General features: G+C 53.6%; 1 protein-coding gene across 1 annotated transcript; it reads left to right on the top strand.

Annotated features, from left to right (window-relative positions):
* Positions 1-6,534: 6,534 nt before the first annotated feature.
* On the top strand, positions 6,535-11,347 carry INSM1 (INSM transcriptional repressor 1). The gene has a single exon (XM_003933229.4). It carries the CDS (start codon positions 6,699-6,701, stop codon positions 8,247-8,249), a length of 1,551 nt encoding a protein of 516 aa, XP_003933278.2. The 5' UTR covers positions 6,535-6,698; the 3' UTR covers positions 8,250-11,347.
* The last annotated feature ends 2,552 nt before the right edge of the window (positions 11,348-13,899 follow it).

The raw sequence follows: 13,899 nt of genomic DNA, 5'->3' as shown, positions 1-13,899 counted from the left end.
CATACACAACTATTAGAAGGAAAGTCAGAGCTGGCATTGAAGAATTGTGTACACATTATCAGACTCTCTGCTGCAAACTGCTAACTTGTTGGAACTACAAAGTTATTTGATATTTCTGCAAAATAAAATTGTTCCAGAACACTGGACTCTTGACTTTCCCAAGGCAGGCAAAAGCAAGCAATAAATGCTCCTAATTCCTTCACATGTGCATTTTCCACAAATGCATGGGTCATTTGAGGGGGGAGGGTCCAGCATTGGCCATATGGTACACACCGTGTCATTTGAAAGGGAAACAATCACTACTGGTCCACTCTTCGGAATTCAGACTCAGCACACGTGGAACCATATTTCAGGGGCTGGTGAATGAGTTGGCTCAAACAACTCTCCTCCCCTGTCCCCCTCCCCTGAGAGGACCTGGGTCAAACTCATCAGCAAATGGAATAAGTTTCTGTGACAGGTCCTGGGACCCTTGGATGGAGATTAACAGAACAACCTCAGAGGATCAACAGTTATGACTTCTGTGACCAAGTATTAGCATTAAATAGCCTTCAGTCACATAAAAGTGACCCCAAATGACAATGTCAACCTTAATACCAAATCGTGCATAAATGTGACAATAAGTTTCCATTTGCTGCCTTTTGAGGAGTCTTGCAGCTCCACAACTATCACAGCAGACTTGAAAATATCTAGAATGTATTTTAGTCTACAAAGTGTACTGGGTGACATTATCTTAATCCTTATCTCGCACTTAGAAAGTGGGTAATTTATAGGATATTTAGCATATATGCTAAATAATTTCCTGAATCTAAGAATCTTAGCACATCTGTTCAGATTTGAAAGCGTTATCACCAAACAAGTTTCCTAAGAATAAAAGAGGAATTCAAGAGTTGTTGGTCATAACTTGCAATTGACTATTGTAAGGGCTTTGGGAAAATAAAGCTTGGCAAAAGGAAGGGCTTGAAAGAGACCAATATTTGGACATGGCTTGCACAAGGCATGAATTCTGTAAGTGGAATGAATGCTTGGCGTTTCTACACATTTCAGCACTTGCTGCTGAGCTGGGGACAGTTTTAAGCAAAGAATATTAATGAGAAAATACCAAAGTTAATTTTCCAAAGTTTTATTCTCCCAAATCATATTCAACGACCCTGCCTTCTGATGCCTGCAATTGCTCTCCTGACAGATGTCAGTTTTTAACCCGCCTTTCCAAAAATGGCTCCTTATGGTTTTATTACACTGAAACATTACCGGAGGGCAAGAGAAAAATCAACGATGAAGTGAGGAAGGGAAGGAAATATGGCATGGAGCATAAAATGTAAAGCCGGCCAATCAATATTTACCCTTACAAGAGGAGGAGGAGGAGGAGGACGAGGAGGAGAGCGCGCACCCGAGTGAGTGAGTGTTAGCCAAGAAGCAGGGAGCAGGGCTCGAAAGTCGCTGAGTGCGAGGAGCTGTTGATTGTTTTCTGGTTGAGAGAAGAAGTGATGATAAGGCTGGGATAAAGTGAGCGCCGGCAGGGACGCAGAGCCCGGCAGCTGTATGCTAATGCTCACAGAAACCAAGCCTCCGCGTCCCCCCATTAAAGCAGGCGACCAGGAGGCCACACATCACTGAACAAATAGGCTCTCTCTAGACAAATAAAATAACACACGTTGGCCTGTGGGGAGTAGGGGGAGAGTAAGAGCAGGGAGAAGAGTGGGGGGACTGTTAAGGAGGGGGGAGAAAGAGAAGGTAAGAGAGTAAAAGAGAGGAATGGAAGACTGGGAAAGAGGTGGGGGGAAGAGAGGGAGAGGATGGAAACAGAAGCGAGGGAAGAGACCAGAGAGAGGGACGGGAGGAGAGAGGGGAGCAGAAAGACAGCAAAGAGGGCTGGGGGACGGGACGGGGAGGGAGGGACAGTGGGGAGAAGGGGCTGGGAGAGAGGAAGGGGGCCAGTTGGTGGCGGGGGAAACAAGTGGGTTAAGAAGTGAAAGGGAGAGAGGAGAAGGATGAGGGAAAGGTGAGACTGTGGGAAGAAAGGAGGGGAAAGAAAAGAAGGGAAGAGCCCGAAGGGGAGAGAGGGAGAGGAGGCGAAAGACGCCGGGAGGGAACCGGAGGGCGAGGGAGAAGAGCAGGGACGGGAGAAGAGGGAAAGGAGGAGGGGAGAGGAACGGCGGTGGTTGGGAAGGAGCACCCGCCAACCCCATAGCCGGAACCCACACCGAGGTAGCAAGTGCGCCCTTGCGGCCCCCAGGAGCCTGGCTGCATCTTCGTCCTCCTGCGGCAGGCGAGGCGGGGTGCAGGTGCGAGTGGAACCAGAAGAAGGGGAAAGGATCGGGGTCGCCGCGGCCTTTCGCAGGGTTTTGTCAGTTCCGTTTCTAGACCGAGGCGCACGGACCAGCGGCACCTCACAGGTGCCCCAAGTTCAAAGTCATCCTGACGGGTTCAGTGCGGTCCTGACTCTCCCTGACCTAATTCTCAGGTTGTGACTTTCTCACCTTCCGGGCTTCGCCACGGCCAGCTTTTGCCAACACCACCCTTCCCGCCGCCCAACCGAGTCTTCCTGCCTGTTTTCCTCCCTCCCCGGCCCGACGGCCCCACCGAGGCAAAAACAAACAGCCCCGAGGGCACTTCAAGGAGCGTGGAGTGGCCCCGACGGCACTCTCGGGGGGGGGAGGGGGGATAAAAGAGGCAGCCAGTCCGCCCCCGGCCGAATAATGGGCTCGCAGCAGATTGCCAGGGGCACTTGAAACTCGAAGGGAGGGAAATACTTGAGCGTGGTCCCTCCCCGCGAGGGCGCACGGCGCAGCCTCGCGGATCGTCCCTTGTTCGCTCTCTTTCATGCACTCTCCTTTTGTGTGGAATTATTTAAACGGGAGATCCCTGGCAGCTTTATGCTAATGCACCGAACAAAGGCAACCGCCCGCGGGCGGGAGGCCCGGAAGGTGCCTGGGGCCGGGCCGGGTGGGGCGGCGGGCAGGCGGGCCGCGCGTGTCTCTCGCGTGCCCCTGGGACTGACACAACCACCCCTCATTCCTGCAAATACAAAGCGTCTTCCCTGCTCGGTTCGGGCGCGCCCGGCGCTCGGGTCCCTCCGGGACGGGGCGGCGGGCACTGCGGCGGCAACTCACGGTTCCTGCCGGGTTGTGGCTCGGGGGACTGAGTGCCGGGAGTAGCGGCTTCTGTGAAGCCAGAAGAGCGGTCTGCAGCTGCGTGGGGATGGTGGGGGCCGCTGACAACCCCCTCCCCACCCCACCGTTGGCGTCTCCAAAGTCGCTACTTGCTGTGGGGTGAGAATGCGGGCCCGCCTGGTTCCTCCCGTGAGGCCAGGGCCACCAGTTCTCCTAGACACCCCAAGGAGCCAACTACTCCGCAGAAGTTGCCCCGCTTCTGCTCTTATTTCCAAGCTTCGCGCTTTCTACAAACTCCCTGTTGCCTTGACTTTAATTTCCAGCCGAGGTGAAGGTCACAGTGAACTCCGGCGCACGCCCCGACAGCATCCCGGCATACCAGGATAGGAGAAACTGGAGAACCTGCGGCCTCCGGCTCCGCAGTCGTCAAAGGAAGAACCCACCGCAGGGTCTGGGTTGGCAGACAAGAAGTGAAGAGGCCGGGATTTTTCCAAAGCGCTGGCCAGGACCCCGCAGGAAGGGGACTAGTCGCCTGAAGCTGGGGAAGGACTCTTGGGTGCCTCTGCCTTGGATCTTTATGCTCATTGACTTTCGCGAAGCCCCTCTGGAGGGGGACAAATCCACGATGAGTGTTTCTCCAAACTTAACTTAACACGGCCGCTTCTCCGAATCTCGTGCGCCAAGGACCGCGTCGGGGGCGCGGTGCGGTGGCTGTTTGTCCTTCCCAGGCAAAGAGAAATATCTCGACCCGATGTCCCCATCCTTGCGGGCGCACAGATTCTGAGAAAATCAGCAGAAGGCGGCTGCTATCCACGGCCCGGGCTGTGCTACACCTGCTTGGAGGTCGCTGGTGTGTGCGTGCGCGCGCGCGCAGCCTAATTCTTTCCCAGCCAGGGGTGATGAAATTAGTTTCCAATACTAGTATCTTTCAGGTGTCCATTTATTTTGACTGTACCCGTCTGAAAGCAGATTTCATTTCGGCTGGCAAGACTAGAAGCCACAAATAAAAAGACACGGATTCATTGAATCTCTGTTATCTCAGTAGCGTTCAATAGTTTCCCTTGGCTAAATTCAGAGCCCTGTTTGAATTCACTCAGGCAGGAGTAGTTTTTTTTTTTTGCTGGTAGTGGTCCACCACCCCCATGGTTTATTTACAATTGTGGGTGTTGTTATTTTTAAAGGATTCACAAGGTGACTAACTCTGTTATCTGTTGAATGGACGGAGTGTTACATATGCAAGACCGAATATGGCCGGCCAAGCCCCTGCCCTGTATTATTCTACAATCCAGATGGGATTCGTGATTAGAAAATAAAATTGGCTGAAGCTGTCTCGGAATCCCTTTCCCACTTCTAATTTCATCAGCAATATTAATCAGTGCTCAAGAGCAAGGAAATGACATCAGTTACTTTTAGATGTAAATGTATTTATAAATTTTAGATAAACTCATTTTAAGATTCCTAACTTTGGCGGGGAGTGAACTACCATTCACCACAGCATTTTGAAAACTAGGGTGAGACTTTTCAAAATATATTTCATTATATGCATTCTTCTCTTTTCAGTGTGTAGGTTAAAATATTTCAAACATAAAATTATCAAACATAAAATTTCCCTTGATTGCCCAACTTGATTAACCCCTTAATTAAGCCTAACAACTCTCCCCATCACAACTTATGACTCATGTGGACTCTATTTTTACATGTTTAATTTCTACGACAGGGTATTTTCAGAGGGAAAATCCAAAACAATTAAATACCTTCAGTGGAATATATCGAAAGTAAAACTCAGCAAAATATCTGGTGTACAAAGCTTTGCAGAAAAATAATTCCTTCTCTTTCAATAAAGTGACATTTTCCTCAAAGTATATGACATTTTTTGTGGCGTGGCCATTTGTTCCCCAGTGATGGACAATCAGGGCCACTATGCACTTCGTGGGGTTCTGCCCTGTCCCAGGGAGGTTCTGCCTTTTGAGGACCCTCGGGTCTGGGCTGGACAGAGTACGGAGGCCGGTGGACCAGTCTGGGTCCAAACGTAACGGTGGCTGGGGAGGGCGTTGGGGGTGTCTTCGCTGTTGTGTTTTCCTGGTGGCACAGGGGAGGCGGCATGTCCTCGCCGAGGCCGCAGCCTGCCTGAGAGGACAGATTGCCCCCCCGCCCCCAGTCCAGCACGCGTCTCTTTTGCGTCCAGATTGGCCGCAACCGGCGCTCAATAGTGGGAGGTTAATTTCCTTCACAAAGGTGAAGGGGGCACGGCTCCGGGGGGGCTGCGCCCAGACAGGCGGCCCCTTTATTCCGCAGCGCCTTGATTGGAGCCCTTGATTTAGCATCTGATGTCAACCGGCAAACAAAATGCCCGCTCGGAATGAAAATGCATGAGGCCGCGCGGGGAGGAGAAAACCAACTTCACTGGGGTGCATGAGGCTGACGCGCGCTTCGGGCTTTGGCCAACTCCAGCCCCAAACCACGCGGACGCTCCAGGAGGCCTCGGCCGGACCCCACCAAAGATACCACTCCCGAGCCTCCAAGAACCCAAAAGTTCATAAATTGACGTTCCTTTGGGAGCCCAGCCCAGCACGACCCCGCTCCAGCCCCGCGCTTTCTGGAGACTGAGAAGGTCATGCCAATTCCTTCTCAAACTCGAAAGAAACCTTCTCGAGCCCCGTAGTCACGCCGAGGCTGCAAGCACAAACATCGCCCGCTCTCGGCCACTGCCAGAAGTCCTGGCCCCTGTCCACACTCGGAACCCCCCTTGGGTCCCGGGGCCTATCTGTCCGAGGTACGGGCTCTTGGCCGCCGGGACTCCGCGGCTTTCTCGGATTCTTGTTTATTTCCCAAACACCACGCGGAGCCAGTGCGCCTCCGCCGACGCCCCGATCTCCCCGCGCCACCCCGGCGCACCCCCGCCCCCACCCAATCAGCGCGCACAACTTCCCCCTGGGCTCCGGCTCGCGGATTGAACCCTCCTGACATATTTGGGGCCATTCTTCTCCTTTGTTGCTATTTTGCTCGCGACCCGCGGGTAATCCCCGTGCGGGAGGGGGGCGTGCATTGTCGCGCTGATGGACGGGCCCATTTGGCGGCTCCGCGCCCCCCGGAGGAGAGACACAAAGCCCAGGCACGTGCGCCTCCCCATAGAGGAGCAGCAGACCGTGAAGGGAGGCGGGGCCGGGCGTGTGCCTGGGCCGGGCGGGGCGGCGGCGCCGGGCGGGGCAGCCGAGGGGCTCGCGCGGGGGCCCCGCGCCCTCAGGTACATCTGCTGCACCTACCGGGCGACCCCCGAGTCCAGGCCCCCTTTTGGCCGCCCCATCGCCCTCCCACCCTACCAGGCCGAGGAGCTGTAGGCGCTCTGATTGGCTCCGGGGGAAGCGGGAGGCGAGAACAATGGCCCCCTCCCCCCGTTAAAAGGGAGCGGCTGCCCGGCCCAGGGACAGGGACGCGCGTGCAGGGCGCAGAGCTGGGTCGAGCCGCCGCAGGCGCCACGCGAGTCCCGCAGCCGCCGCGCCCGGGCCATGGGCCGAGGGCACTGAGGGCCGCCGGGGCCGAGCGCGGAGCGGGGACCGAACGAGTGCTGTGCCCTCGGGCCGCGCCAACATGCCCCGCGGCTTCCTGGTGAAGCGCAGCAAGAAGTCCACGCCCGTGTCCTACCGGGTCCGCGGCGGCGAGGACGGCGACCGTGCGCTGCTGCTCTCGCCCGGCTGCGGGGGAGCCCGCGCCGAGCCCCTGGCGCCGAACTCGGGCCCAGGGCCGCTGCCACCGCCGCCGCCCGCGGAGCGCGCCCATGCAGCGCTCGCCGCCGCGCTCGCCTGCGCGCCCGGGCCGCCACCACCCCCGCCGGGTCAGCGGGCCGCGCACTTCGGCAACCCAGAGGCCGCGCACCCTGCGCCGCTCTACAGCCCCACACGGCCCGTGAGCCGCGAGCACGAGAAGCACAAGTACTTCGAGCGCAGCTTCAACCTGGGCTCGCCGGTCTCGGCCGAGTCCTTCCCCACGCCCGCCGCGCTGCTCGGAGGGGGCGGCGGCGGCGGCGGCGGCGGCGCAGGCGGAGCGGGCGGCGGCGGCACCTGCGGCGGCGATGCGTTACTCTTTGCGCCCGTCGAGCTCAAGATGGGCACGGCGTTCTCGGCGGGCGCCGAGGCGGCCCGCGGTCCGGGCCCCGGTCCCCCATTGCCCCCCGCCGCCGCCCTGCGGCCCCCTGGCAAGCGGCCCCCGCCCACCGCCGCCGCCGCTACCGCCGAGCCGCCCGCCAAGGCAGCCAAGGCCCCTGGCGCCAAGAAGCCCAAGGCCATCCGCAAGCTACACTTCGAGGACGAGGTGACCACGTCGCCTGTGTTGGGGCTCAAGATCAAGGAGGGCCCGGTGGAGGCGCCGCGGGGCCGCGCGGGGGGCGCAGCGCGGCCGCTGGGCGAGTTCATCTGCCAGCTGTGCAAGGAGGAGTACGCGGACCCGTTCGCGCTGGCGCAGCACAAGTGCTCGCGTATCGTGCGCGTGGAGTACCGCTGCCCCGAGTGCGCCAAGGTCTTCAGCTGCCCAGCCAACCTGGCCTCCCACCGCCGCTGGCACAAACCGCGGCCCGCGCCCGCCGCCGCCCGCGCGCCGGAGCCGGAAGCGGCAGCCAGGGCTGAGGCGCGGGAGACGGCGGGCGGCGGCAGCGACCGGGACACGCCAAGCCCTGGCGGCGTATCCGAGTCGGGCTCTGAGGACGGGCTCTACGAGTGTCACCACTGCGCCAAGAAGTTCCGCCGCCAGGCCTACCTACGCAAGCACCTGCTGGCGCACCACCAAGCGCTGCAGGCCAAGGGCGCGCCTCCAGCGCCCGCGGCCGAGGACCTACTGGCCTTGTACCCCGGCCCCGACGAGAAGGCGCCCCAGGAGGCGGCCGGCGAAAGCGAGGCAGCCGGCTTGCTGGGCCTAAGTCCGTCCGCCGAGTGCCACCTATGCCCTGTGTGCGGGGAGTCGTTCCCCAGCAAGGGCGCCCAGGAGCGCCACCTGCGCCTGCTGCACGCCGCCCAGGTGTTTCCCTGCAAGTACTGCCCGGCCACCTTCTACAGCTCGCCCGGCCTTACGCGGCACATCAACAAGTGCCACCCATCCGAGAACAGACAGGTGATCCTCCTGCAGGTGCCAGTGCGCCCGGCCTGCTAGAGCGCGCCCTCCACCCCGGCCCCCGGAACTGTGCCTTCGCTTGGAGACCCACAAAGAGAATGCGCCCTGCACGCCCGAACCCCAGTCTGCGCTGGGGGAACCTCGCCCCCGCCACCACCGGGTGAAAGTGTCGTCTCCGCTTCTCGGTGTGGCGTGACGGTAACCCCAACCTCTCGTTGTGACTCCTTTTGGAACCCCCACTTTTACGTTGTGTACCCCCATCCCCCCATGGCGCAACAGGAGTCAGTCTCTTTCCGTACAAGGGAGAAGAGCTGTACGCGTTTTGTCTCGTGGTTGGAAGCCTCCCCTTGGCGGGGAGAAGCTGTTTTTCTTGCTAGTATTCGCTGTGTTCATGGTCTAGAAATGCGCTCTACTCTCGCCTCGCCTACCAATCTCTGCTCTCTATGTATGTAGCGTACGGGTTGTTTTGAGTGAATCTTGAGGAATAAATGCCTTTATATTTCACAGGCTGTAAATTGAACTTCCCACACGATTAGCTTTATTATGGCTTGTGAACTGCTGGAGTCTGGCTTTACCTTTTTGTATGTGAACAAATTGCTTAAAAAGAGTTTTCTTTAGTATAGCCACAAATGCCTTGAACTGTTGTTGGGATTGTTTTGGGGGGGAGGGAAGGGAGTGTCCTGAAGATGCTGTAGTAACTGCCTCAGTGTTTCACGTAAGACTTTTTGATTTGATCATCTTTGTTGAGGTAGGACTATCAGTTCCCTCTAAATGTATATGTTGATTTATGAGTAATTGTTATTTATTCTTTATTTATTTATATTATGAAGATTATGATATTATTTGATTGCAGATTTTTTTGATGCGCTTCCCTCTCCCCACCCCGCCACTCTTGACATTCCACTGTGCGTTTTAGAAGAGAGCCTTTTTCTAAAGGGATCTGCTTAAAGTTTTAACTTTTATATCTCTGAGTGAATTACAGACAACCTACCATTTATTCTGCTTCGAGGGTCCCCAGGGCCCTTGTACAACCGACAGCTCTTACTTTTCAATGCAATCTCTTTTCTACATACATTATTTTCGTAATTGTTAGCTATTTATAGAAAGCTTCAATAGAACTGTTTCAACTGTATAACTATTTACTATTCAAATAAAATATTTTCAAAGTCAAAGTGTGGTGGCCTGATTTCTGCATCATATGCTTTCAGGACGAATTTAAAGTAGGGTTTCTGATGATTTCTTAAAAGCTAACAATTTTTTATCAGGAAAAAAGAAACCACCACCATCACCAGGGTGGTAGGTTTTCAGAGCTGAGCCTCAGCTGCCGGACTCTGCCCTTCCGGCAGCCTGAGGGTATAGCCTCCAGAGCGGCTGGCTGGCCGAAGCAAGCCTTGTTGGGGGCCTCAGTAATGTGCCAGGAGGCGGGCTGGAATGAAGACCCTGGGCATCTTTTCCGATAAATCTGCATCAAAGAAGCTGGTCTTTTCACCCGACTTTCATTTAGCAAATCCTTCATTTCCCAACAATTTGGGGCTCAGGGTGACAGTAATTCTTCAAATAAATAAAGTGGGTAGTATTTGTTCCTTAGCATCTACAAGAAAGGAGAAACGACTTTATCGTGAGACCTGCAAAGTACCGGGGCAAACCCATTCCCATTTGGATGCAATGGGAAGTGAAGCAACTGGGGGTAAGGGCTTAGAAATAATTTTCCAATCAGGTGAGCAGTCTGTTTGGGGGGAAAATGGAACACCATCTGTTTGGGGTATTAAATTTAATAACAGGTAATTACAATGTTTTCCGTTATGTGTCACTCAGCTCTTTGAAGAACAATTCTGACTCTCACCAGTGAATATTTTGGGTTGTTTTCCTCTGACTTGGAAACATTTGATGAAAGAGCTGTGTTAAACCTCCCAGTTGTGCGTGCGTGTTCCTTTTGTGTGTTTTTGCTGCTTTTTTTTTTTTTCCTGAGGCCCGCTAAATCTAACGTTTGCCTGCCAAAAAGATTTTAGAAATCTGCACAGTAAAGGGATTTGCATCTCCAAAGAGGAGCTGGAATGAGACTAGGAAAGACAGTCCTTGAGGAACTTGGAAGGACACACTGAGGAAAGAGAACATTTTCAGATTGTGAGCCTCAAGTTTTCTGTGGGATGGGGTTTAGCCAAAGGCTCATTTAGCAGGAATATGGAATATTCCTCCCTTTGTGAAGCTCTGGAAACGGCCTTCGAATAACAATGAAGGAGAAACCACTACAGGTAAGTTGCCTCCAGGACAAACTGCCGGTTGCTTTTTATCACTGATGACTACATATTTTCCCAGCTTGGAAAATAAAAGAACAAAAAGCTCAGGGCTGGTACAATGTGAAAGCACAGGGGTAGAGCAGCATTTATAACATCCTGAAAACTTTGAATGAAACAAAGAAAAACTCAAATGTGTGGGCTGATGCTTCTCCCCTCCTGCAACAGTAATATGGGAACATTGAAAATATTCTGAGTTACAGCACACATTAAAAGATACCCCAAACTGAGGGTCTGTGTATGCACATTCTGTGGCAATAAGTTTCCTGAAAAGCTGGAAGATTGGCCACACATGGCGAACCCAGACTTAGCTGCAGAAATGGTAGCTTGTAACTGCGTTGGGCTCACTGTGGTTCTCAACCATAATCACAAAACATAAATTCCTCTTAAGATACACTTCATGAGGGTAAATATAATTTGGCTGTTCACAAACATGTTCCTTCATCCCTTGTGGAAATTTATTTCAATGGACCACATATACCTTTTCTAAAATGGAAAAGTTTCATTGATGTGAGATAGTGAAGGAAACTTTAGAGTAAATGGAGTATGTTGAAGGTGATGGAACCGTGTAGAAATAGAAAACACTGGTCAATTTCTATCGTAATACAGTATGAGTTAGCAGAATATTCTGTTCGAGGGAATCAGGCTCTCTCCCGTTTTTCTTGCCTCCCTGGATAATAAGTTCATAAAGTTCCAAGGACATCACGTGAAAGCGCACACACTTTGTACCAAATCTGTGAAGGGGGCTGTGGGCATTCTGTGTGCTCTGGGGACGCTGCAAACTGGGAAGGCCATCCATGGAAACCACCCGAGAATCCCACACCATCCCACAGCAAGGATTTGGGGGTGAAAAGCCAAGGGGGTCAGAAAAAGTCACAAGGTTAAGGAGGGAGGAGCTAAAGAGGGAAGAAAACGGAAGAGGTTTGATTTTTGCCAGTGCCTTTACCCCTCTCTGCTTCCATACAAATGTGCTACGTACAAAAGGCTGTTTGGCATTCCTTTGGTTCCAGAGTGAGCCTGTGGCTAGAGCGGCTGCACACCACGCTGGTTGAGCCCTTTCTTCAGAGTTCTAAATGTCCTCTCAAGGCAGCTTCTCCTGTTGCCTGCTTTACCTTTTCCCTGGAGGCCTGGAAACGTTGGGGTTCTTGCCGCCCTCAGAGCAGGAACGTTGTACTGGCAAGGGTTTGACCTGAGTGACTCACTCGGAGGCCTGTGCTTGGAGGCACGCCTTCCTTCTCTGTAGCACAATGGACGAAGTGATCGCACCTTTCAGCCCATCCGAAGCCTGTCGCTGGGTTCCATCTGGGAGTACCCAGATCTCGCAGAGCAGAAATGAAGCCAGGAGGCTGGCTGGACTCCAGCTGCACAAGGGCACCTGTGGGCATGTTGGGGTCCTGCAGAGACGTGGGTATGCAACATCAGCCAGGGCTGTGTATGCAACATAAGCCAGGTGGATGTGCCACAAGGGCACAAGGGCACCTGTGGGCATGTGCCACCCACAAGGGCACCTGTGGTCATGTTGGAGTCCTGCAGAGACGTGGGTATGAAACAGCCAGGGCAACACTAGCCGCAGGTGAATGTGCCTGGCGTGTCGCTGCCAGCATGCTGCTGAGGAGGGGGCGACATTTCTTATTGGCTTCCCTTTGCTCTGTGAGTGGCCGCCTCCACCCCCAGTTGGGCTGAGCTCCACAGCCATCCATAGAGTCTTCAGAACAAAGCAGAATTGTCTCCTAACCACCCTGAGCGACCCAATAACACTACAGGAATTCTTCACGTATCAAATGTCTTGCAAAAGAGAAAAGGGCCTCGAACAAGGTTTGGCTTTCTGAAGTTGAGTCACTTGGCTTCCAGATGGCCTCAGTCTCCTCATCAGTAAGCCACAGATAATACTCCTGGCCGATGCCCTGAGGGCATCTGGAGCCTTTGTGGAACATCTGGGGAAGATTCCTGAGCCCAAGTGAGGATGGGCAGTAAGGAGGTCAGAGGGGCCTGCATTCTTCACATACACGGGCACTCCTCTTTGCCAGGAGCGCTGTTCCATGGCATTTAGGATTGGTTACAAACCCACTGGCCTGTGGCAGGGTTACTTTGAGCAAAACTTGCTATGTTTTTGCAGAATGGACATTTAGGTCTTGTAAAAATTTTCTGGCAAACAGACCCAGGGCTAAGTCTATGGGATCATATATGGGATAAGATGAGTCCCCCACTTAGCTTGTTACAGAGCCAGGATTAGTTATGGTTCTTTGATGGACAGACTAAAGGAAGCTGTAATACTCTGGTAGTTAAAGTTACAAGTGATGGAATTTAGAGATTGAAGAGGAAACTGAGTTGTAGAGAGAAACCCAAAGGTGGTAAAACACACCCATGTGAGAACCAACTGAAATGCAACATGCAGGGATCTTGCTTCCATTTGATCGTCAGGGAGGTACCAAAGCAGGGAGCACAAAGTGGTGACCTAAAGACACTTAGGCTCTCATCTTCAATGATGGAAACATCTCATGGGTCTTTTGGCAACACAGTCCGAAACTAATCATCCCCAAATCTCACCCAGGCGAGAAAGAGAGCAGCGAAAGGCATCTTCGAGTTCCATCCCATCATATCCATTGGAGAGATGTCATTTCTCTACTACCCACCTGCAGTATTAAATGACCAGTACTCACAGGGAAAGTCTGGTGTACTCATGACTCCTGGGTTCTAATACAGCAAGTGTCACTAGCAGGTACATCAGCAACACAAAGACAAGTTCAGCAGTGGGAGCTGGCTCTATAACTTAAGGAGACCTGGTCACAAGCCCCACAGAAGCCCAGTGATCCTAGAATAAAGAACCCTTCACAAATAGGCAGAGCCGAAGGACCATCCTCTGACGGGCTGCAGCCTAGAGTTCCCCGTGTCCCCTTGCACCTTCATCAGCTGAGGTTTCCAAGTGAGGCCAGGTATGTTGACTCCTCAGGAAGAAGGGACCAGAGATGGATGGTACCTACTTGCCCAATGATCTTGATGAATAGGCAAATCTTTTTTTTTTCCCCCCTGGGAGAACTGGGGAACTACCGCCTCCTTCTGACACTGCTAAGGAAACAGATCAATCCTTTTCAACACCCCGTCACCTTTTACAAACAACCAGCTACAGGTTTTGATGTCATCAGGGAAACTTCCCAGGCAAGAGGATTTTCTGAAGATGGCCTAGTCCTGCTCCTTTGGACATACTCCTCAAGAGGACCTGCAGGAGGAAATTAACACAGGCCAGATTGGGTTTTGAAAGCCACAGCGCTGGATGAGAGGTGTCATCCCAGCAAGCCATGTGCGATGGACCTTTGGGGTGAAGGGAATTGATTTCTTATAGCCGGATGAGAGAATCAACCTGGCTTGCAAATTTATCAATCACAACTACTTTTTGG

This window comes from Saimiri boliviensis, chromosome 9 (genome assembly GCF_048565385.1).
Source record: "Saimiri boliviensis isolate mSaiBol1 chromosome 9, mSaiBol1.pri, whole genome shotgun sequence".
NCBI classification, from domain to species: domain Eukaryota; kingdom Metazoa; phylum Chordata; class Mammalia; order Primates; family Cebidae; genus Saimiri; species Saimiri boliviensis.
This window is presented reverse-complemented; position numbering and strand designations above follow the sequence as displayed.

What these genes read in the sequence shown, in the direction of transcription:
- INSM1 (XM_003933229.4), top strand. Translation starts at nt 6,699, where the DNA reads ATGCCCCGCGGCTTCCTGGTGAAGCGCAGCAAGAAGTCCACGCCCGTG.